Genomic DNA, 25,277 nt, shown 5'->3' on the forward strand with positions numbered 1-25,277 from the left:
TCCAATACATACATTTATAAAAATATATAAGTCACATTTGGGACTAACAGCGCAAAAGTGCCGTAACCCACAATTTATTTTCGTTACGCTGTAAAATACTTTCCTACATTATGAACTTTAAATACAGAAGTAGAGTAAGCCACTTCTTAGTAGTAGAATTAGGGTTTAAAGGCAGCGTACACCACTTGCGCTGATAGTTATATTGAAAACAATTACCTTTATTTAAATGTTGCGTTTGTTCAATCAATTATTTATTCATTGTATTTGCTTCTAGATGTCGAATAGTTTGCTCCAACTTACGTATATATGTATGTATGTACATCATTATATTTATTATTTATCAAAATTAAAATAAGCCATTTTGCATTGTGAATTTGTTTAAACTTAGTATAAATGTGCATAGTTAATTATGTTGATTCCCTACCGCTTGCTGTTGTTGTTCCTCAGCTCCCGACACAATATTTAGAGAGTTATTAAACTCATTAGCCACATTTTCAAATTCGTCTGGTCCTTCAGTGTCGGTCCCATGAAATTGCTCATCCACATTATCCACACCAAGCTCTTTTAATATGCCACGTAAGCGACGAATTTCACGATGCGCACCGTCAAGTTCATGTTCCATATTTTCAATGGTTTCTGGTGGTACGAGTTTATCACCCAATTCTTCACGTATGAAGTCCAATGGATTATCTGGCTTCACATTCGCTTGTAATAATTTGTTTAGTATGTCGTTTAGTTTGGCCGTTATTCCTGTTTCTCGCAAATATGAGTGCCAAAAATCTTTTTTCGCTTCAGATGTGAGATCTTCATTTAAAAACACTTCCATTATATTTTATATATGGTTGAATAAAATAAATTAAAAACTTTTTGCAATTGATAGAAAAATCGTTTGAGGTTAAAAAAATAACGAAGTTAACTGTAATTTATTGACGTTTTTGTAATAAACATCAGAGTGACAACTATTAGCAGTGTAGGTCAACGATACTTTTCTCAATCGTATCGATTTGTACCCGATTAACCCATTGAGGGATTTCAACCAACTGTGGATCAATCGTGGAGTGATAACGTACAAAATCGATAACAGCATTGTAACGAATTTACTGCAATTCCCCTTATTTGCAATATTCTGCCAACGTTCGTATCGCTAAACTGTTGAATAAATAACTCCAATATTGAATAATGGAAAAATGGCCTTTATTAAAGTACTTCACAATAATACTTATACTTTGCAACGAATAGCTTGCTTAATAACCAAACTGATTGATAGATCAAATGAAACTGACTTCTCGCCTCCACTGTTGTCGCCCTTTTATAATGTCCTACCTACTCGTTGCATATTTCTAGGCTTTTCTAATTCCATAACTTACTAGTTAGTTATAAATTTCTCAGCTACAACTACAGATTTATAATTTTTATAGCTTCTCTCATACCCAATGCGCCTGTATGTGTGAGCGAAACTTCCACAATCACAATTGCATACCTTTAGGAGAATTTCAGATAAGATATCTGCATGTGCTTGTGTGTTGCTTCTCCGCCGCGTGCACGCGTATGTGTAGACATAATGATTGAATTATTGATATGAATTCACGTCACTGCTTAGCATCGGCCTAGAGATGGCAGTACCCCTTAGAGTTGCTAATATTCGTTACACTGCCCTCCACCTAATTCTGATCGTCCCAATCAGACAAATCTCTCGATCTACACGCTTCTAGCCTCTCCAAATGAACCACTTTCATTTTGGTTCGTGGTTTGCCAATGGTTTGTATGCGGTACACTACATCGTTGATCCGTTTTACAACTTTGTATGGGCCTTCCCAGTTACACTGCAATTTCGGGGACAAACCTTTTTCCGTTGTGGGTTGTATAGCAGCACCAAATCTCCTTCCTGAAACCCTTCCGAATTAATTGCTTTATCGTACCTCGCTTTCATCTTGTCACTCATAATCTTTGCTCGTTGCCTTACCAGGTCGTGTATCTGTCTCAGCTCTTCTTCCAAGACACCAGCGGATTTCTTGACATTCCTCTTCGCATCGGCATATATCCTATACTTCAAATCAGCTGGCAGTCGAAGGTCATTGCCAAAAATTACCTTTGCGGAGTTTGGCCCGTTGTCTCATGAACTGATAAATCGGTAGGCCATCAAGAATAATGATATGTGTGTATCCCAGTCCTTATGGTACTTTCTACTACTTTCCTTAAATGCTCCTCTAAAGTTCTATTGAAACGGTCCACTATACCATCGGACTGAGGATGCAATGCAGTTGTCCGTGTTTTCCCAATGCCCAAGTTCCTGCACATTTCTTGGAACACAGCTGATTCAAATTCCTGCCTTGGAATGTAACTCCATTGGTACACCATACCTTGCAACCCATTCGTTTGTAAGCACTTCTGCTTCTTGGTTTGGGATTGGGTATACCTCTGGCCATTTACTGAAATAATCCATAACCACCAGTACGTATTTGTTTCCGCGGTTGCTGGTAGGAAATGGACCTGGGACATCCATGGCGATCCTTTCAAATGGTGCACCTGAAATATACTGCTTCATCTGGCCATGACTTCGTGTTTTGGGCCCTTTCGCTCTGTTGCATACCTGGCAGTTGGCAATCAACTCGGTGACCGACTGTCGGCAACCAAAATAATAGAATCTCTGCTTAATTTTCTCGAGCGTCTTTGTGATTCCAAAATGCCCTCCGCTTGGACCATTATGCAGCTCGCTGAGCATGTCAGGAATCCTCTTTCTGGGAACAACTATTAGTTTCTTCTTGCATTGACCATCCACACTCTCCCATACTCGATGATGGCAACCGGATATCAATTCTAAACTGTTCCACTGTGCCCAATATGACTTCGCAATGGGACTCTCTGCTAACATCTCTTCTCTGTTTGGTCTTTCGTTTCGTTCGAGCCCTTGCATAACATGTGAAAGATCTGTATCTTCTAGCTGACACTTTCTTAGTTGTTCCTTGTCCCATTCATCCGTACACTTTATAGTCATTAGCCGGACATCTATAATATCTTCCTTAGCCTCGGCCCTTGAACAGTGCTTGCATTCCAAACCACATGGTCTTCGTGACATTGCATCGGCATTTCCATGGATAATACCTTTTCAATGCTCAATGGAAAAGTCATAGCTTTTTAGTCGCTCGATCCACCGTGCCAATTGTCCTTCCGGATTACGGAACAGCAGAAGCCATTTTAACGCTGCGTGATCTGTCCTGACACGGAATCGCTGGCCGTAGAGGTATTTATGAAAATGTTTAATGCACTCTACCAATGTCAGCAGCTCCCTCCGCGTAACGAAGTAGTTGCTCTCTGGTTTTCCAATCGAACGGCTGTAGTATGCAACTACCTTCTCCTGTCCATCAACCAGTTGTGACAAAACGCCTCCTATAGCATATCCACTCGCATCTGTATCTAGAATAAATGTTGCTCCTAGAATCGGATATGCTAACATTGGGGCAGTGCACAAACGCTCCTTCAATGTTTGGAAAGCCACCTCTTGCTCATTTTTCCATTCAAAAGCTTTATTTTTTCTTGTAAGCTCATGGAGGCTATGGGCTACGCTGGAAAAATTTGGTACAAATCGGCGGTAATATGTGCACAGCCCAAGGCAAATTCTCAATTCATGTAGGTTCTGTGGTCTTGGCCAATCATTTACAGCCTCTATCTTTTCGTTTGCAGTGCAGATGCCCTCTGTCGTTACCTTGTGACCCAAATAATTTACTTCCTTTTTAAACAGCGCACACTTTTTGGAACTTAACTTCAGACCTGCGCCAGCTATTCTCTGGAAAACTTCCTCCAAGTTATTAAGATGTTCATCAAAGTTCTTGCCCAATACGATGATGTCGTCCAGGTACACCAAGCATGTTTTCCAATGTAGACCTTTCAGTACCTGGTCCATGAGTCTCTCAAAAGTAGCTGGTGCATTACAAAGTTCAAAAGGCATTACTGTAAATTGCCAAAGACCATCACCGACACTGAAGGCTGTTTTCTCTTTATCTTCCTCCTTCACCTCAACTTGCCAGTAGCCGCTTTTCAAGTCCAGTGTGGAAAACCATTTCGTACCACATAGCGAGTCCAGAGTGTCGTCAATTCTTGGCAATGGGTAACTATCCTTCTTCGTAACGTCATTCAACTTCCGGTAGTCCACGCAAAACCTCATTTTTCCATCCTTCTTCTTTACAAGTACTACCGGTGAGCTCCATGGACTAGCTGATGGTTCGATGACGCCGCTGTCGCTCATTTCTTGTACGATTTGACTCACAACTTCCTGTTTCGCCAGTGGAACACTACGAGGAGCTTGACGTATCGGCCTCGCGTCTCCAGTGTCAATTTGATGTTTCACAACATTGGTGCGGCCTGGTTTGGAACCATCCTGGTCAAATATGTTCGCGTACTTTAGGAGCAGATGTTTTGCCTTATACTGATAGGCTTCCTCTAGCCCTTGTGTCCATGCCGTGATATCATTTGAAAGATCAGTATTACTAGATGAAACGTGTTCCTGGAGCTCCACAGCTAATAACTACTTCGGCCTCTTGGCATCTTCCCAAAATAGCTCCTTTGGTCAAATTAAATGGTGACTTGAACTCATTGAGTACTCTTACCGGAATACGTCAATCTTTTTTTGTCATAGCCAGGGTTTTTCCTACAAGTATGTTCAGTGCTGATTTGTTTACTGCTTCGACAACCCATAATTTGTTTGTCCCACAATCTCCATCAACCTTTGCGCAGATGACTGCTTCGGATTTAGGTGGTATTTGCTGCCTCTCTTCCACAAGCACTCGTTTACTGCTGTAGCCTTTCTCGTAGCCGAAATTAAGCGGCACATCCATGTTCTTATATCGCATTGTCTTGCTTTGCATATCGATCTTGATGCCTTGGTTGATAAAGAAGTCCACTCCAATTATGATTTCATCAACAATATCTGCCACTATAAAATTGTGTAGTACCGTGACGTTCCCAATTGCTACTTCACATTCTACTTCTCCAATTACCTGGGTGTCCTCTCCGGTGGCTGTACGTAATCTTGCTCAAAGCAATGGTCTTATCTTTTTGTTGACTAAATCCGCTCGAATGATGGAATGAGATGCGCCCGTATCTACCATCAGTAAACGTTCCTTTCAATCCACATGTCCTCCAACAGTAAGATTGCTCGATCTTCTTCCAATCTGCAAGATAGAGATTATGGGGCATTCAATTGCGGGAGCCAGCTGTAGCCCCTTGCGGCTGACTCGATTTAGTTTACCGATTGAGTGGTCTTGGAGATTTGGTCATCTCCTTCTGCTCTGCGTTTACGACCACCCACATGATTGGAACTGTTAGGGTTGGTGTTGCAATAACGCGCAATATGCCCTGGCTTTAGCACTTAAAGCATTTGACTGCATCATTATTCTTCTGCTGCGTACCCTTCAATGCTTCCAAAATTGCGTCTACGCAGTCTGGCCTTTCCACTTACACGCGATGAGCTTTGTACGCTGGCTTACTCAAAAGTGAGGCTGTTTCCTGAGTCAGTGCATGCGATACCGTTTCAGCAAATGTTAGTTTTGGATTCGCATATGTAGCTCCCTTCGTCTCCACATCTCGTATGCCATTTATGAAACTCTGGATTACCTTTCAGTGTATTCCACGGGTGCGTCCGCATTTGCAAGATGTGCCAATCTTTCAATATCTGAAGCAAACTCCTGCAATGTCTCATTTGCTTTTTGGTAGCGGTTTTGCAACCCAATTTGGAATATCTGTTTTCTATGCTCGCTTCCATAACGTCGTTCTACAGCAGCCATCAATGCTTCATAGCTGCTCCGCTCTCCTTCGGGAATCGTCTGTAGGATTTCGGCTGCTGCCCTTTCAATGCCACGAACAGTGCAGCAACTTTATCTTCTGTATTCCAGTTGTTCACTGCTGCGGTCTTCTCAAACTGTAGCTTGAAGACCTGGAAAGAAACAGAACCGTCAAAGGATGGTGTCTTTACCTTCGGATTGCTTGCTGAAACAGCTGGGCGATTAAGTTGTAACTGCTCCATACGACCTTTCAAATCATCGACTTCTGCCTGAAATTGAGCGATTTTTGCATCCTTTGCTTCCAGTTTTGATGATACCCTTGCTTCCTGTTCTGACAGTTGCGAAGATATGCGAGATTCTTGAGCTTTCAACTGCTCAGCCATATATGTTTTCTGTGATTCCAGTTGGGATGCTATACTTATCTTATGTTCTTCCAGTTAAGATGTTATATCTGTCTTTTGCGATTCCAGTTGAGAAGCCACTGTCGATGTTTGAGTAGATATTGCAGCCAAAATCATGTTCAAGTCTGTGCTCGTAACTGCCTGCGTAACTGTCTCTTCCATTTTTGTTGTTTCCTTGCCATCAAGATGAAAGTCATACTCATCCACGTCAATTCCATCTAATTCCATTGGCTGTCGTAGTCGTTCCTGAAGTTCTAGTTTAATGCCGGTTGTATTCAATCTACGGCCCTCCAACTCTTTCTTCAGTTGCTGCATCTTAAATTCACTTAACTTTGGCATTTCCAAGTTGTATTCGAAGTCTTCGAAATTTATTCAACAATTCCTCTTCTGCCACCAATTGTAACGAATTTACTGTAATTCCCCTTATTTGCAATCTTCTGCCAACGTTCATATCGCTAAACTGTTGAATAAATAACTCCAATATTGAATAATGGAAAATGGCCTTTATTAAAGTACTTCACAATAACACTTATACTTTGCAACGAATTGCTTGCTTAGTAACCAAACTGATTGATAGCTCAAATGAAACTGACTTCTCGCCTCCACTGTTGTCGCCCTTTTATACTGTCAGACCTACTCGTTGCATATTTCTAGGCTTTTCTAATTCCAGACCTTACTAGTTAGCATAGCGGAATGATACAAGGTGGCAGCATGGTGACATACCTACGAACATAAATAAAAATTCCATGTACTTTGTTTTTGTAAATTCGATGGACAAATGTCAAAATCGTACTACGCCGGAAGTTGATGTATCAAATCAAATAAAAAAGTTTATAATCAGCTGTTCCATGCTGCCACCTTGTATCGTTGCGCCAGGCTAGTTAGTTATAAATTTCTCAGCTACAACTACAGATGTATAATTTCTATAGCTTCTCTCGTACCCCATGCGCTTGTATGTGTGAGCGACACTTCCCAAATCACAATTGCATACCTTTGGGAGCATTTCAGATAAGATATCTGCATGTGCTTGTGCGTTTCTTCTCCACCGCGTGCACGCGTATGTGTAGACATAATGATTGAATTATTGATGTGAATTCACTTCACTGCTTAGCATCGGCCTAGAGATGGCAGTACCCCTTTGTGTTAGTGCTCGTAACAGTATTATTTCATTTTCCAGTTGGCTCGCTGTTCATAGAACAAATTTTCTATCACTCAACTGACGGAAACTTGTTTGCAAGTACTCTTATATTGCTAGTACAATCATAATTCAATCACAAGTAATTGAATCATGGTACAATATGAGCCTGTTTGCGTAGTCGAAACATCAAAGCGAAATAACGCCTCCAAGGCGTTCATGTAAACCTTCATTCCTTAGCCTTGCTCCCATTCCATAAACTTTGTATGCCAGGCTATAAGTGCGGCCATAGATTGAACCGTCTGTCGGGTGAAGCAATGCAACAAAGCGTTGCGTAAACCTGTGTTGTATATAAGTATATAAGTTCGGCATAAAAGGCGGACCTATATAAAGGTTTATAACGCATTCTAATGCTGGTTGGTAACAGCACAAAAAATGTTGCTAGTAACCATAGCAACGGGTGGTTACCATAGCAATCTGCGCGAGCGGCGGTAGTCGTGCTCACACGTACTTGTTGTCGGCTTCGCGTTGATGAAAATCCATGGCGGAACGAAACAAGGTGTAAGCATGGTGATATACCTGCAAACATAATAAATAAAAATTCCATGTACGTTGTTTTTGTAAATTCGATGGATAAATGTCAAAATCATACTGCGCCGGAAGTTGATGTATCAAATCAAATAAAAAAAATGTATAATCAGCTGTCCCATGCTGTCACCTTGTATCGTTCCGCCATGCGAAAATAAAAATTTTTAGATTTTTTCGCTTGACAGCTGCTCTATTTTATGGCGGCCAACGTGGTTGACAAGCAATAGTGTGTTAGTTTTGTGAGAACGTAAAATGAGCAAGTTCGCGGAAGAAAAAGATTACATTGATTTCCATAAGGTAGGTTCAATCAGCTGTTTTATCTGGTTATGGTTATAAGTCACCATTAATTGGCCCTTAATACAACCTCGATATCAATAATGGAAAAGTTACCAGCTTATTTTTATTGGGATTTCTAAAACCGAGCTAAAAAATAACCACAGATTCTACACGAGACATGTATAATTTTATTCTGCACGTATGATTATTTTGTTTTTGACATGGTATGCATTGACAACACATTTTGCTTAATTTTTACCGCTTAATAAATATTTTTTTAGATGTTCTCGAATGTATGCATTTTTATAGTTTTTTTGTTAACATACAAAATTTCTATTATACATATTTTCGTAAGAATCAGCAAAAACGTCCTCATTGCAACATAATAAATTTATTCGTTTTCCCTCAAATTCAAACAAAAAAAGAAAATTCAGTTCCCTAACTCTTTTAAATGAAAATTTTTATAAAATATGTAAATGTAGGAGCATTCTTGACACTTTAAATAAAAAAATCTTTATCTAATGATTTTGATGTGCGTTTTCCAGGCCTTTATCCCAGGATTTTAAGTGTGGTAGGCGTAGCACGCTACCATCCCACCACGGTGGCCGCCTATCTCTGTTGTGTTAACTAACAATTATTAATATCACCTCAAAAAAATACAAATGAGAAAAGTTAAACAATAACAATGACTGTTAATATTACAGACGTTTTCTTTTAGCAGAAAAATCAGTTAGATTGGCTGAGATTCTGTCATTTTTACACAATATTGTTAATATTGAATATAGTTTTTCTTCTGTTGAAATGACTATACAAGTTTGTTCCTTGACAAAGAACTCCGTTGAATCAACCATAATGCGATCAATTTAACTGAATAACAATTAATTAACTCAGAAAACCAAACCTGTTTTATTGATTTTACTAGCTTCATTTCTTTCGGTACATGTATGTATATGATAAAATGTATACAGTAGAATCGCGAAAAAGTTAGCCAAAACGTCCCAAGGGCATTTTGCTTTTCCTAAAAGTTAACTTTTCCAAGCCTTGGAAAAATTGATTAACTTTTTAGAGCGAACGTGGACGCTCAAGCGCGGTCACCTTATCCGAGCGATTAACTTTCTCGCGAGTTAACTTTTTCGCGATTCTACTGTATTTTACACAAGTTGTGTGCATAATTTAAAATGCTATTTTCTTTAAGCTTATAGCCGAGACATAATGGAGTTTTTCATATAGATGTGTTCAACGCAATCTTATGCATCCCAGTAACATCGCCACAATCATGTAAGATGTTGCATTTGTAAATATGAAGGAACTTCAGACTTGGCAATCGAAGTATATTTCGCTTTGCCACTCGCATACAAAATTTTGCGAATTACTGTTATAAATATTCTCACTGTACAGGAAATATACTTGCCAACATATTTTGTTTCCATATTGCAGTTTTCAACTGTGAACAATTTTAGAAGAGTTACCAACGAGTGGGAAAAAAAATGTCACTTTTAAAATGTAAAAGCACCCTTAGCCAAAGCAAATAGCCATCATCCAGTCAGTTTTCTAGCTCCGTATCACGCTCAATTATCACGGGAATGCTCTGGATCATTGGGAGACTTGAGAAGCAGACGTCGTGATATTTTTGTATATATGAGTTGATACGGCTAAAGGCCAAGCAGCGCCATCTTTTTTTTGAAAAAGTCAGCGTTGCCAAACTAAAGATAAGAAACTAACAAATTATCTGGCTCACAAATTGAACGAGCCTTCTATTTGGATTTATCTGGCTCAAATCATAGTTGTTGCATTTACATGCAAAATTATTTATCCAGCTCAGGATCTTTGCGACGGGATGATGGCTAATGTCAAATTCTCCCTCTTATGCTTTGCTTGCAACAAAAGTTTCAAGTTAGCCACTTTTTCATGTAGATGGCGCCAGTATCGCTCAATCTGCCGTTCTCCATAAAAATACGTGCAATCTACTCATAAAGCATAAGATTGAGTTAAAAGCATCTATATGAAACTCTGCTTATGTGACAGGACTTTTAGTTTTATTCTCCTTCAGGCATGATTCCTATATTACAACTCAAAGGAGCTTACCTTAAAAGCTAAAGGATTTTTTTTAAACTCAAATCTTTGATTTAAAGTATTGGACATTGCATATATAGTTTAATCCGTATGTACAAATTGTATATTTGAATATGAAATTGTTCTTTTCTTTTATGTATGATTTTTGCGTTATATCATTTATTTTCTTTCGTATTTTTTACCTTTTCGTATAAAGTAAACTACATAACATTATTTTGTTGATATTATTGTTTTTGCTGTTAATATTCCTTAGATATGTCTCGAATAAGCATTGCCAATTTTTCTGGGCATATTCATATTCAAAATAAAGAATATACTTAAATGTTAAAGCTAATTGCAGGTTTTTGCCACAGGGGTATATTCATAGTTGCAATTCAGTAGGTACTAACTCTAAAGGCTCCATTACTGATGATACTTAGCATAGACTTGACTTGACTTGGCGTAAACTTGGCAACTTAGCCACGATTATACTCCACTTAGCGCATACAATGTGGCATCATAATCAGGTTTGAAATTTTCTTTTAAATAAATGTCAATTTGTATGACAAAATGTCAAAATGACATGGACACAAACAAATGGCATCTCAAAATGTAAACGTCACTTGGAACTTACATAGAAAATCAAAATTCAACAGACTTCCAAGTCAAGTTAAGTCTTGCAAAGTTTTGTGTAATCAGTAACATGCACTGTTCATTTAACAGAATTGTAAGTGACAGTTCTCAATTCAAGTCAAGTCTATGCTAAGTATCAGTAATGGAGCCTTAATGCCCGCTTTTGTTTAAACTCGCACTGAAAAACCGGGCAGAAGTCAGTTTCCACAGAGAGCCCATAGGAAAAAAAAGCTACAATTATTTTTGAATACATACTTAATTTTGACCATATATGTATATACCCCATAATTTTCTATGGACTAACTGTCACAAAAGCTGAAATTAACTTTAAGTCCCTTCTTTCGACTATGAATATGCCCTATTATATTTTAATTCAACTTCTCAAAAGTCTATAATAGTAATATTGTGATTGAGATTTGGAGAGTTTGAAGTTTTAGAAGAACCATTTATATTATCAAGTTATGAACAAGTTTTTAATAAATTACTGAGACCATTGGGCTGCTTTCATAGTCGAACTTAAGTATGAGAAACGGGCGCTTTAAGCTGGTGCATGCAGTAAGCCACAGCTTTTTTACATAAAGAAAAAAGTCAACATATACTTGGCGCGATTTACCTCCGAGAAGACATGGCTTTCAAAAAAATCTTTTTACCATTAACGTACCTCATTTTTGTAATCGGCCTTGATTTGACATTAAGCCCTGTTTTTTCAGTGTGAATTTTAATTCCATTTAAAGTTGAATAGAATTTAACCTTGTCACTTTGTTCGAAAACATAAAATTTTGATGCTCATTAAGCTTAAAGCGCATAACTGGCGGGTTAAACTGTACTCAACGTAACCTGGAGTTTTAACTCTCACTGAAAAACCGGGCTTCAACGGTTCAGTTAAAAATTGTATAATAGATAAAGGGCCAATTAAACTTCCTTAACCCTAACGCCATAGTCGTAACCATACCCATATCCATAACCATCTCCAATGTGATCGATTAATGGTGCCTTAACCTAAAAATCGTGAAAATTTCATAAAAATAAAGAAAACGCAAAAAATTACAAACATATTCCACAAAAAATAAGTATCTTACAACCTGATTCTAATGTGGTAACAACTTTCTTCCCCACGGTAACTTTCTTCATGTGGTAACTTTTGTATCCTTTTGGTATTCTGCCCACGAAAGTATCCGGATAATTGTTTACCCCCTAAAATAGGTGGTAACATCGATATAACCATACAAAAGCTGTTGTTTAGAAAAAGGCAATAATGAAAAATAAAGAATTGTGAGCGCAAATAAGTAAACATAATAGTAAAATAGTGTAACGTAGCGTTACAATAACGTAACCACCCCCTGTATTTCCTTATTCACTTAAACCTGAACCTCCTTGTACTTATGCTTGTATAGCATAGTCAACAACCACTAATAGCAAACCAATGAAAAAGCACAATAATGGTGCGTTGACTTCTCAACTAGTTTCTATAGCATAGCCAAAAACCACTTGTGCTTATTCTTTTATAGCATAGTCCACAACCACTAAATAGCAAACCAACGAAAATCACAATAATGGTGCGTTGAATTCTCAACCAGTTTGCGGCACCACCCATATAAACATTGAATTTGCATTTTTGCAATTCAGTCCTCGCAGGTGAGCCAGCGGGAGTGGTTGTCTTTTTAAAGACAAAATTGCCACTCCTGCTAGCCAGCTGAGTGGAGGGGCCGCTGTCATGGCGCGGGTCACCCTTCACCAAGGTAAGGACGAGAGGGGCGAATGCCTTTGTGCTATTGCCACCCGTCGCCCCCCTGGGTGTTGAGCGGCCCGACGCCCTAATGACTATATAACCCCGTCCCCCTCGGCTCTGGCTTCGGCTAGCTGAGTGGAAGAGGAGCCGTCATGGCACGGGTCACCCTTCACCCAGGTAAGAACGAGCGGGGCGGATGCCTTTGTGCTATTTCCACCCGTCGCCCCCCTGGGTGTTGAGCGGCCCGACGCCTTAATGACTATACCCCCCTTCCCCTCAGCTCTGGTTTCGGCCGTGAGCCGATGCGTGCGCACAGGGGCTACCGCTGTGCCGTTAAGGTGCACTTCCCCTCCGCCCACGGGTCGACCCACGGTGTATCGGCTGGTACAACCCCGCCCCCCTTACGCACCTTCTGTTAGTGTGCAAGTAGGGAGGCGGGGGTGTCCAGCGGTGAAGCCAGCACTAACGAGTCCTCGCAGTCTCTTCCGCAGGTGACTGACCCCGCCGACTACCAAAGCTGCCGAAGAAGAGCGATTAAGCTGGAGACATTGGTGCTTTATCGGTAACCGTATCGGTAACCTTATAACAGCTGATTCGACCAATCTTATGAGAATCAATGCAATCGATTATTGGTGCCGCTAAGGTCGTAACCGTATCGTAGCCAACCAATTGGGTTTTGGTTTACCGTCGTAACGATAAACAGCTGATTACGTTAGGGATACGGATACAGCGATACGACATACGGCACCAATGACTCCGGCTTTAGCCCGATCCTGTAGAAGCCGACCGACCAATACCAGCCCGTTGGTACGCCTATCCTACCCCGCCCGGAACACGCAGCCGCTGTCCAGGTAAACCCCGTCGCCGGCCTATTTCCCCTCTCTCTCTCTCCGGCCCTGGTACGCGCTCCGTAGCCCACTGCCGCTGCCGCCGCATCGTCGCCCCTCTGGTGCCGCCGCTGCTACGACGACCGTTGACCGTTCGCCATTCTACCTCCGTTAAGCCGCTGCATCCGTCACGCCGCTGCTACGACGACCATTGGCCGTTCGCCATCCTACCGCCGTTAAGCCGCTGCATCCGTCACGCCGCTGCTACGACGACCGTTGGCCGTTCGCCATCCTACCGCCGTTAGGCCGCTGCATCCGTCACGCCGCTGCTATGACGACCGTTGGCCGTTCGCCATCCTACCGCCGTTAAGCCGCTGCATCCGTCAAGCCGCTGCTACGACGACCGTTGGCCGTTCGCCATCCTACCGCCGTTAAGCCGCTGCATCACCGTCCATCCAGTTCGCTGGTGCCGTCACTACGTTTATACCGCTACATCCATCCGTCCGCTGATACTGTCCGCCATCCAGCCACTGCGCTCATACAACTGTACCAATCCGTCCGCCAATACTGTCCGCCGTCCGGCCGCCGCGCTGATCCCGCCGCTTCTCCCAGACAACCGTACCATCCCGCCCGCTACTGTTCCGCCGCCAAAACCACCGTACCGACCCCTCCGCTACTACCACGCCTTTTAGCCGCCGCCTCCATCTTTGTACGGAAAACTGCTGTCCGCCTAATATCTCCAGCCGTGTGTGCGTGTGTTCGTAACACATAAATATCGTGTATTTATTCAGTAGGGGTTTGTGGGACCTTTACTCGACTCTGGATTGACTGAGCGTTACCCCAGCCTTAGACAAAACCCACCTCATAATAGTGTTGCCTCTTGCTATACATATTTGTTTCCATGTGCTTTCACAGTATATATTACAATATAGCTATGTAAAAACGTATGCATGTATGTAAACATCGTTCCGTTTATTCGTTAACATCGTATCTACGAGTGACACATTTTCGGTAAAGCCATGGCGGAACCATACACGGTGGCAGCATGGTGACATACCTAAAAACATAAATAAAAATTCCTTGTACTTCGTTTTTGTTAATTCGATGGACAAATGTCAAAATCGTACTGCGCCGCAAGTTGATGTATCAAATTAAATAAAAAAAAAGTTTATATTCAGCTGTCCCATGCTGCCACCTTGTATCGTTCCGCCATGGGTAAAGCGAAGAAAACCAACTTTTAAATTTTACCACAGACACTGGTGAGTTTTTCGGTGATGACAGCGTTACCACTTTGGCCAGAATCGCGAATAAAACAACTGGTAACGATTTTCGGTTACATAATGTTCTGGGTACTATTTTACCGGTAACGCTAAGAATCGGGCCGTTAGTCATAACGCATCCAAAACAATGAATAAAATCTACAAAAAGTTATTAAATTCACCAACTAAAATATTTTTAGGTTATGGATATGGCGAGAAACCAAAAATCAATTGGTTGGTTATGGTATGGTTATGGCGTTAGCGTTATGGCATGGCACCAGTAATCGATTACATTGATTCCCATAAGGTAGGTTCGAGCAGCTGTTTTATCTGGTTATGGCTTTATTGTTATAAGTCACCATTAATTGGCCCTTTAACCTGGAGTTTTAAAAATTATATAATAGATAAGCTCGTGTCCGGTTTATACCACATCTACCCTACACGATTGTTTGCATACATGAATTATAGCCCCGCAAAAATTGTTGGTTTCCGTGTTCCATTTTCTTCATGTTGGAGTACTCTAATAATACTCCTTTGCAATGCGTTTGCGGACCACCATCAGCCGATCATTGCTCGTTTTTTAACGACCGTGATCACGACACGATGACGATCGAACAGAGTTGCCAAAAGTAAAATATTGCATACAATTAACTGATAATAAAATTTTACTATGGCAACTCTGATAAAATGCAACCGCGCACTGGTTTTATGTATACATACTATAGTATAGAGAAATATTAGTTTCTGTATTCACGCAAATGCTAAATAACATAAGAATATTCGTAGTAAAAAATATAAAATTTGTATTGCCCCTCTTCATTTACTTTCATTTTAAATTAAATTCACTCCGAGAATTCTTTCCGACACAATTCCTTTTTAGTACTGTGGCATATGATCCTCTGTGGGTGCTCCACGGAGTGCTACAGTGAAAGTACTTTGGAAAGTACTCTCACGTATGTACTCTATGGAATACTCACAAACAAAGTGAGAGTGGGATCACCTACTCCTCTCCTAGGACATCGCAATGTTAATTGGAGCACATTTTTTGTATGAATACAGATTAGTTTTGGAATACTCCTATACTCCCAAAGGAGTATTCCTTACATTATTTATGGAGTACTCGCGTTTTTTGAAGGGAGGCTGTTCAGATGTATAAAACTAGGCCACGCAGTACCTAATTGGATTGAAGCGATTGACATCATAAATATCTTTTACGAGAGTCAGTTTTCTCTGTCAGTTTAACTAGACGACTAAAACTACGGCCGAAATGTTTCCAGCGTATTTCTAGTCATAGTATTGTATTAGCCGTGTTTTTTACATGTATATACATACATCTTTATTTGTGCCTAAAAAACGCTCATCGAAAATTACACATAGTAGTAGCGCACATACCAAAATTTAAAGTGAAGAATAGTGGAAACACGCAGTTTTTAGCACTAAGTTTATGCGCAACAATTTCATAAGTGTAGATAAAGTTATGCTCTTAGCAGTCCATATAAAGTTTAAGTGCATAAGTATATACAAGATTATTAGTTTGGCAAAATTTTTTCGTGAAGTTTTTGGTGTTGAATTGGTTGATTTGTTTAATATTTGCTAAACTTTGTAAACATATTTAAGCGTGTATGTAAGTAAATAGGTATACATAGATACTACTTGGTACTTTGGATAACATTTTAGTTTAACATTCAATTAGGTATTTTTCGTATTGTATCAATTACGTTTGTACATTCAAAAGATTTGTCTTTGTTGTTTTTATTTTGTCACTGTCTAAAGTCCTCATAGCCATAGACAAAATAAAATAGGTTTTTAATATACATATTTGCAGATTTTTTACAGATACCTCATAGAAAGTTATTGAAACTAAATATAGAACCTATTTTATTTTGACTACACTATGGTGTGTAAAACATTTTTTGATAAAAACCATAAGGAACGGATGCCAGAAGCATCTATGACATAACATTTTTAAATTTTTCAGAAGTGGAATGTTATTCACCTCAATATTTTAGATAGTATGTATGTACATGTCGACTCGGTGAGTGGCATATCACCCTATCTTGGCTCCCGTTTCTAAAACGCCCTATCTCAGAAAGCTTTTGAAGAATGTCCTCTTTCAAAATTCGTTTGAAGAATACACTTCCCAAGCGCGGACCTGTAAAATGCCGAGGATGTAGGTCTTACAACCTTAGACTTATAAAGTTACTCCTATCATTAAGAGAAGACTGTAGACTCATAACAGGCATTCGACCGGACACTGGCTTTTGGCGTCACATGCCTTTAAATTATGTTGGGCCAGTGGCAGTTGTAGGAACTCCGGGTTGAAGGAGGAAACGATAGAGCACGTTTCCCTCCAGCGGGTTAGGGGGTCAGAATATACCCGCGGTATATGCCTGTCGTAAGAGGCGACTAAAATACCCTCCTCAAGGAACTTGGGGGTGGGGACGGAGGGATGGCCTGAAGGTTTAACGTGGCCATATAAATCGTTCCCAAGATGGTCGGGCTTGCACTTTAATGATGCTGTGTTACCGGAGCGTACCGGATCTGTATCCGGCAAAGGACCATCACATCGATAAAACTCCCCAAAGCCTTCGGGGAGCAACCTTATCGCTACAACAACAACAACAACATAGAGCACGTTTTGTGATCGTGCCCTGCTCTCGCCAGGCTAAGATTCCAGCTATTAGAAGTGATACAGCTTTCAGATATAGAAGCAGCAAATGGCATAGTTCCCAGAAAGCTTCTAGTATTTGTCAAGAAGACGATGTTATTTTATAACATAGGCTCGCTCATTCGGTCTATGTGAGGTCCTCACGGATCGGCCAGTTCAACCTAAGCTAATACTTTCTCAGAAATTTGTATAAAAAAACCATAAAAAATAAAAAACAAGGATAGATATTCCTACGAATTTGCGGAACGAGGCGTACATGTTTTATAGTGCTTGCCAAACGGCTGTCTAGAAGAGGTCCTGCTTATAAAAACTTTTCCAAAGTATTCTGATGTTGCCTTTCCCGGACCTTGAACCCAGGACCAAGGCGAGCACGATAACACAACACGGCGGCCCAAAAAAAGATCCTACATGAATATGGGAAATAGTTTACATATAATGAGATTATCTTCATTTTCGTAATAAACTCTTAATCTGTAATTAAATAACTAGAATTCCTTTATTTATATTTTCTCTTCGATAATCGGTAATAATGAACAAAATTTAGAGGTGCAGATTTTTTTCTCCAAATAAAAGCACGAAATAAAAGAAAAACATGGAAATTTCACAGTAATCTTGCTCCTAAGGATGGGACATATGTAAACGCGTAACGTAACGCGTAAATGTGTATAAGTTCTTTATGTACGTTTTTGCATTAGATAGGGAGTTTTCAAAAAAATCCCTAAATAGGGTGTTTTTGAAAATATTCTGAGATAACAGCCGAAATAGGGTGATATTCCATCCAGCAGTCGATTTAAAGTATATACAAAAAATTTTGAATATAAAGATATTCCATGCGCGAACTTCGGTGGAAAGCAGCGGAGCGTAACAAAATTCTAGTAGGTCACTTTCACCACACCAAAAATTTTAACACAATTTTTAACATAATTTAAGCACAGAAATACACTGATTGGAGTTTTAGTGAGTAAAAGTTAAAATTCTGAACACATTAGTTGAATAAAAAGTGTACAAATAATTATTAAATAACAAATACAGACAGTGGTAGTTTAACAAATTCTGCTGTGGTAAGTGGTGAATGTGACCTACTAGAATTTTGTGAAGCTTGCCTCACACGATTTTTCGTCTATGCAATGGCTCTACATTATATCGTTTCTGGTATATATCAGTGGTGCACAAAGCCAGCAGAGCTTGAAACACAAACGCATACTTTTTTGTACTTATATGAGTAGTTAAGAAGAATGGTAAACAAAATGGAGAATGGAATTTGCGCATGAGATGTTGACACGGAAACTGATACACTGTCTGCTCAGCTGAATATCAGTCGCTATGCTCACACGACATGTAGGTAAACGCTGAATAAATGTCCGAAGCTCTACGAAACTCTTTTGGGTACCGCTGATATATGTAAGATCATTGGGTGGGTCGATTTGTATGGACGAAAGTTAACCGATATCGCGCCATCGATTTTTCGATAGGATTTGGGCTCAGGAAAAAAGTTCCACTACGCATACCCAAAAAAATAATTTTCGAGGCTGCGAAATTTAATTTTTTGATTTTTTTTTCGACTTTAATTTTTAAGGTTTTTTTCATGACCTACCCGAAAATGTTCATATGTATAACCTGTCCGACCCAAAAATGTTATCGACAACGTTTTTAGCGGAAATTTTTGGGTCGGACAGGGTTAGAGTTGGGTCGTTTCGTTCTGAACTTGTTCAATTGACCGGGTCTCTCAACTGAACAAGTGAACTAGATCTTCGATTTCGGTTCTTTTTGTTCTTTTAGTTCATTTGTTCTTTTAGTTCGTTTCATCTAATGTTATTCTTTCTCTCTTCTCGTTTGCGAACATTATAAATTCATACATACATACGCAGAAATTCACAGTGAGCACGAATGTCGATGATGCCACTTACACTAAAGACATGTGTGGTCATCTTTGTGTGTGGCACTGCTACAACAATATATGTATGGACTATTTATGAAAAACATGCTTTGTAAGAAACTAATTACATTTATTAAACTTGAAAAGTTCATATTTACAATTTGTGTCTGTACTCTTTCAATTTCCTGGATCTTCCGAAATTTATAACTTTCTTTAAGTTAATTATACATATATATATTAACTTATTTATTCATTACTCATTTAAATATACCTACACAAAGCATTGCTGCATACACACCCCCATCTATACTTGTTGGCTTTTTTCGCGGGTGCGAGCAGCAGTGATCAAATTTGCCTGAAAAAAAAGAACAGATAAACAAAAAGAACAACTTGTTCGTTTATCAGAAAAAGAACGAAAAATTCGACTCTCTGAAATGAACGAAAAAGCACAACTCTATACAGGGTATTCATGAAAATTTTACAATCAAATGAAATTTTTTTTAGTAGGTCATGAAAGATAACCTTAAAAATCAAAGTCGAAAAAAAGTCAAACAAATGAAATTTCGCAGGCCCGAATATTATTTTTTTGGGTATGCGTAGTGAAACTTTTTTCCTGAGCCCAAATCCTATCGAAAAATCGATGGCGCGATATCGGTTAATAAATCGACCCAGTCTAATGTACATATATGTATACATTTCTTTGTGGACTGAGTTTAAGATTGTAAATTTCTTATGACATGGTTATGGATTATTTTTGTTTTTTTCAATGACTTTCTTAATATTTTATGGATGTGCGACTGACAACGATTGTTTTTTGTAGTCTCAACTTTTTTCCGTATTATCTCACTAACAACTTAGTGATACATTCATGCTTTCGAAAGTTGCAACTTATGGTACTCTGATGCCGCTATTTAGAGATGATGGCGCTTCATCGGGACTGGGCGAATCGTCACCATGTGGTCGTATACGTACTATCGCCCGTCTTGTATCCTCATCACGTTGCGGCATATATAGGCCAGATGGTCCAGAATAGCAAGTTGTATTATTGCTAGATAGGTGCAATTTTTCAGTTTCACCATTTGTGCTCTCTGTAAAAAGTTGTCCAAGGTTCAATTGTGGTATGTCATAGAAAATAGTCAACATGAACATCATTGCAATGAGACCTGAAAAATAAGAACAAAAAACATACATATTTTTGTATATTGCGTACAGATATTCATAAAGCCGGAGTCATTGGTGCCGTATGTCGTATCGCTGTATTCGTATCCCTAACGTAATCAGCTGTTTATCGTTACGACGGTAAACCAAAACCATAGCGGAACGATACAAGGTGGCAGCATGGTGACATACCTACAAACATAAATAAAAATTTCATGTACTTTGTTTTTGTAAATTCGATGGAAAAATGTCAAAATCGTACTGCGCCGTAATTTGATGTATCAACTCAAATAAAAAAAGCTTAAAATCAGCTGTGCCATGCTGCCACCTTGTATCGTTGCGCCATGACCAAAACCCACTTGGTTGGCTACGATACGGTTACGACCTTAGCGTCACCAATAATCGATTGCATTGATTCTCATAAGTTTGGTCGAATCAGCTGTTAAAAGGTTACCGATACGGTTACCGATAAAGCACCAATGTCTCCAGCTTAATCAGTGTAGAGCTTAAAATCTCGCACTCTAATCCAAAAGCAGTCGCAACTCAAAAAGGAATTAGTTTCTTGTCCCTCAGTGTTCGCGGAAATTGATCCCCTTACCTTAAAAGAGTGAGTACCACTAGCTTTACATTCAAAAGATTATACCGTAAAGATCCCTTATATGATTTAAATAGTGCTGTTTATTGTATAGGCACGATATTTTTTTTAAGTCCACATTTAAACAAGTAAGGAAGTCTAAGTTCGGGTGAAAACGAACATTATATACCCAGCTGTACACTCGAAATGCTGTTGTTGTTTTGTGTGCTTAATAGTGTTACAAGGTTGCGCAATAATACATATGGGGTATTCCATCCCATTTCGACCAATTTTGAACCCGACCCCTTTAGAATTGGCTGAAAGTTTTTCTTCTTTTTCTAGCTTACGAAAGACGTTTTTCAGAATTTTTTCATCCAACTCAAAAAAAGTTATGAATTTAAAAAAAAAAACACCGTTTTTGTTTTCAAAATGCTATAACTTTTTCAAAAATTGACCGTTTGGGGTCTTTTTTTTATAATTTGTTTTTAAATGTACTTTTTTTTTTTTTTTTTTTTCGGAAAAAATACAAAAAAATGTTTAAAGTTTTTTTTTTTAATTTTTAGTTTTTCGAGATTTTTCGAATTTCGCCATTTTTTTTTTTTGACATATTTACTGTGTCAGTCATTAATCCTGGTTATTTTAATCGTAGATTACCATAATATATAAAGAAAATAATACTTAAAAATCATTTTCTTAAATTTTTTTGTTATATAAATAAAATTGATAAAAACAAAATTTTTTTTTGAAATTTTTTTTTCAATTAAATAAAAAAAAATATAAAAAAAATCGGCCCACTCCGGGATTAGTGGGGATGAAAAAATTGCGAAATTCGAAAAATCTGGAAAAACTGAAAAATTTCAAAATTTTTTTTGTATTTTTTCCGAAAAGTACATTTAAAAACAAATTTAAAAAAAAAAAGATCCCAAACGGTCAACTTTTGAAAAAGTTGTAGCATTTTGAAAACAAAAACGGTGTTTCTTTAAAAATTCATAACTTTTTTTCAGTTGGATGAAAAAATTTGAAAAAATTATGAAAAACGTCTTTCGTAAGCTAGAAAAAGAAGAAAAAATTTCAGCCAATTCTAAAGGGGTCGGGTTCAAAATTGGTCGAAATGGGATGGAATACCCCATATACATATGGTTCTATTCTGAACGAATTTTCATTTAAAAGAAGCAAAAAGGATACAGAGGCTAACACCAATGACCTTGAGTGGGTAATAATGCAGTTTTTCTTCATATATGGGGATTTCCCTACTGTTTATTTTAAAATAAAGATATAACAGAACAATAAACACAAGTGCCATTGTACTAAAAAGCGTTATTAAAAAAAAAAAAAAAAGCAGGGTAATTAACGAAATTTTCCAACTTTTACTAGAAATAGCTCATTACCTGCATCTACGCACTTTTACAAAATCTTTTATATAAAAGGCGATTTAACCGATTTAGTCCATTTTTACTGAAAATATTTCCTGTTAAACACCAAATTTTTCGTCAAGTTATGGCTTCAGAAACGTTGGGAAATGCACTGTAAGAAAGGGGCAGTGCCCCACCCATTTTTCAAGATTTCAATTTTTTCCCATTTCTTGTTAAAATGGCACAAAATACGATTGGTACAAAACTATTTTTCGCTAAGATTTAACTTATTATTTTTTCCTGCGACCCTTTTTAAAGTCATTTATATAAAAGTGGGCGTGGTCCAATCTTATCCATTTTTACTAGAAATATTTCCTGCTATAAGGAACATATGTGTACGCAATTTCGTTACGACATGAAAATTTTTCTTCGTGTTATGGCTCCCTAAACATTGAAAATTACTTAAACAAAAAAAGGGGCGGTGCCCCACCCATTTTGAACAATTTTAGTGTTTTCCAATTTAATGTTATGATTTAATTTAGAAAGTGAAATTCTATTGACACAAAGCTCTTTTTTGCTAAGATATAGCTTATTATTTTTGTCTAAGACCCTTTTAAAAATCTTTTATATAAAAGTGGGCGCGGCTTAAACCGATCTCGCCCATTTTTTAGAAAATTTGCTGCTATAGGAAAAATTTGTGTACCCAATTTTATTTCGATACGTTAATTTTTCTTCGAGTTATGGCTCCCGAAACATAGAAAATTGTTTGGTAATAAAAGACCGGCCACGCCCATTTTTTTAAATTTGTAGTTTTTCCTATTTATTGTTATAATTCCACTTGGGAAATTAAATACCATTGATATAAAGCTCTTTTTTTGCAAAGATATAGCTTATTTTATTCGTCCACGACCCTTTTAAAAATCCTTTATACAAAAGTGGGCGTGATCCTTAACCGATTTCGTTAATTTTTCTTCAAAGCATACCTTATAGTAAAGGCAACCTCTCTGCCGAATTTTGTTACGATAGGTTTAACGATTTTTGATCTATGATTAATAATATTTGTAAAATTGATTTTATCACAAGTGGGCGGTGCCACGCCCATTTAAACAAATTTTCTCAAATTTTTATCAAGAGTCTCAATACTGGACTGGCCACACGTCATATTTCAACATTCTAGGTGCTTTACTAAATAATCAGGTTTTTTGTGTTTTCCAAAATGTTATATATATAAAAAGTGGGCGTGGTTGTCATCCGATTTCGCTCATTTTCAATACCAATCTATTCCGGGCCCAGGTAAGGTCGTGTACGAAATTTGGTGAAGATATCGCAATATTTACTCAAGTTATCGTGTTAACATAGAGATGGACGGACGGACATGGCTCAATAAAATTTTTTTCGACACTGATGATATATTTAATTCTATATCTATCTCGATTCCTTTGTACCTGTACAACCATACCTGTTATCCAATCAAAGTTATAATACCCTGTGTACAAGTACATTCAATTATATTGAGAAAATGTGTATAGTTAAAAAAAAAGACCCAACGTCCAAACCAGCTTTATTTAGAAATATTGGGTCATCTGGGGGAGAATAGTCGAGCTTTGAGATTTAGAAAATATTAACAACCCGTGTTTGCTACTCCAAAGTAGCCGTGGCAGCGGAAAATATACTCCGTCAGTGATGTCAGATAAACTCTATGGAATTAAACACAGAAATTTATAAAAAAATCCACATCTTAAATAAAAATCCGCATGTAATTCTCACAGGGTTTAAAGTATTTCTTTCTTTGACGTCGTGGCAGCTCACTGTTGTCTAGTAAAAATTGCTTCAATATTGATATTAATATTGTAGACAAACTTCATAGCATAAGGGAACATTTGCTGTTTTATACACAACAAATTCATTGCATCTATCAAATGTCGTACGGGAGCATCCCTTCTTTTTTTTAGGATAAAGCGCATTGCCCGATTTTGCATTTTCTGTAATTTGTCGAGCTTAATATCACTCTCTATAAAGGATATAGTGGGACAATATATAAAGTGGGGTTCAACTATACTTCTATATACCAGTCTTCTATATTTTATACTGAGACATTTGCAGATATTGTCATGAACCCAATTTTTTTTTTGTAATTTCCAATATTCTATATTCTCATCAAATTTTAATCTATCGTCAATACAAATACCCAAATACTTCATCGTTTTAACTTCCTCAATCTTTTCACCTTTAATTTTTAGTTAGCAGTATTAACGCTTGTCGCTCTAGATAACACCATAAAGTTTCAATTTGTTTGAACACAGCCATTTATATAACCAATCAAGATCTTCCTGCACTTTAGCTACCGCCTTAATCGTTAATAATGCATCAACGGCAGTTTCATCCTCGAATATTTTATAGCTGTATTTATGTCGTTACTCCGTTCCAGAATCCCGGGACTCCCAAGATGTTTTGCCACTCTGAAATCCCGGGATTACATATATTAAAATCCCGGAATTTCTTGAAGTTTCATATATAACACATGTGTTAAAGTTTACACATATATGTAATACTTCTATATCACTACTACTGGACTGTGCAGCCTGTCAAACATTACAGTACAGATATACAACGAGAGAAGGAGACAAAATCTCAACGCTGTCGTTAAATTTTTGTAAAAAGAGGATTAAATATTTCAGCGCACAAAATAAAGGTCTGTTTGACGCACCATCTGTGAACGTATGTAATATTTGTATAGTGTCAGAGAAAGCTATAAGACAAGTTCTCAAGGCATGCCCAATTGGAAATGCAAAATTAAGTTTAATAAATAAAATTTTTCAAAATACAAGCGATGCGTTCTCCAATAGCCATCGAAAATTTATTTAGCCATGACATCTTTAATAATCACCGGACACAGCTGTGTAAGGAAGTAATACGTTTTTATTTGGATATTCGTTTGTTTTTTGAAACAAGAAAAAGCACGGACGAACAAG

General features: G+C 38.2%; 2 protein-coding genes across 5 annotated transcripts in view; both read right to left on the reverse strand.

Moving 5' to 3' along the window:
* Positions 1-217: 217 nt before the first annotated feature.
* Positions 218-1,006, reverse strand: LOC137248639 (c-Myc-binding protein homolog). The gene has a single exon (XM_067779550.1). It carries the CDS (start codon positions 824-826, stop codon positions 404-406), a length of 423 nt encoding a protein of 140 aa, XP_067635651.1. The 5' UTR covers positions 827-1,006; the 3' UTR covers positions 218-403.
* Positions 1,007-8,342: 7,336 nt separating this feature from the next.
* LOC137250789 (potassium channel subfamily K member 1-like) overlaps positions 8,343-25,277 on the reverse strand; it is a 290,326-nt gene continuing 273,391 nt past the window's right edge. For all 4 annotated transcript variants that reach the window (XM_067784280.1, XM_067784282.1, XM_067784283.1 and 1 more), the window contains one exon: positions 8,343-20,384. In XM_067784280.1, the coding sequence (XP_067640381.1) occupies positions 20,110-20,384 (275 nt within the window). In that variant the 3' untranslated portion in view covers positions 8,343-20,109. The remainder of the gene's footprint in view (positions 20,385-25,277) is intronic.

This window comes from Eurosta solidaginis, chromosome 4 (assembly GCF_040869045.1).
Source record: "Eurosta solidaginis isolate ZX-2024a chromosome 4, ASM4086904v1, whole genome shotgun sequence".
In the NCBI taxonomy this organism is placed as follows: Eukaryota; Metazoa; Arthropoda; class Insecta; order Diptera; family Tephritidae; genus Eurosta; species Eurosta solidaginis.

Excerpts from the sequence above, each read along its gene's own strand:
- LOC137248639 (XM_067779550.1), bottom strand. The coding sequence starts at position 826 with ATGGAAGTGTTTTTAAATGAAGATCTCACATCTGAAGCGAAAAAAGAT.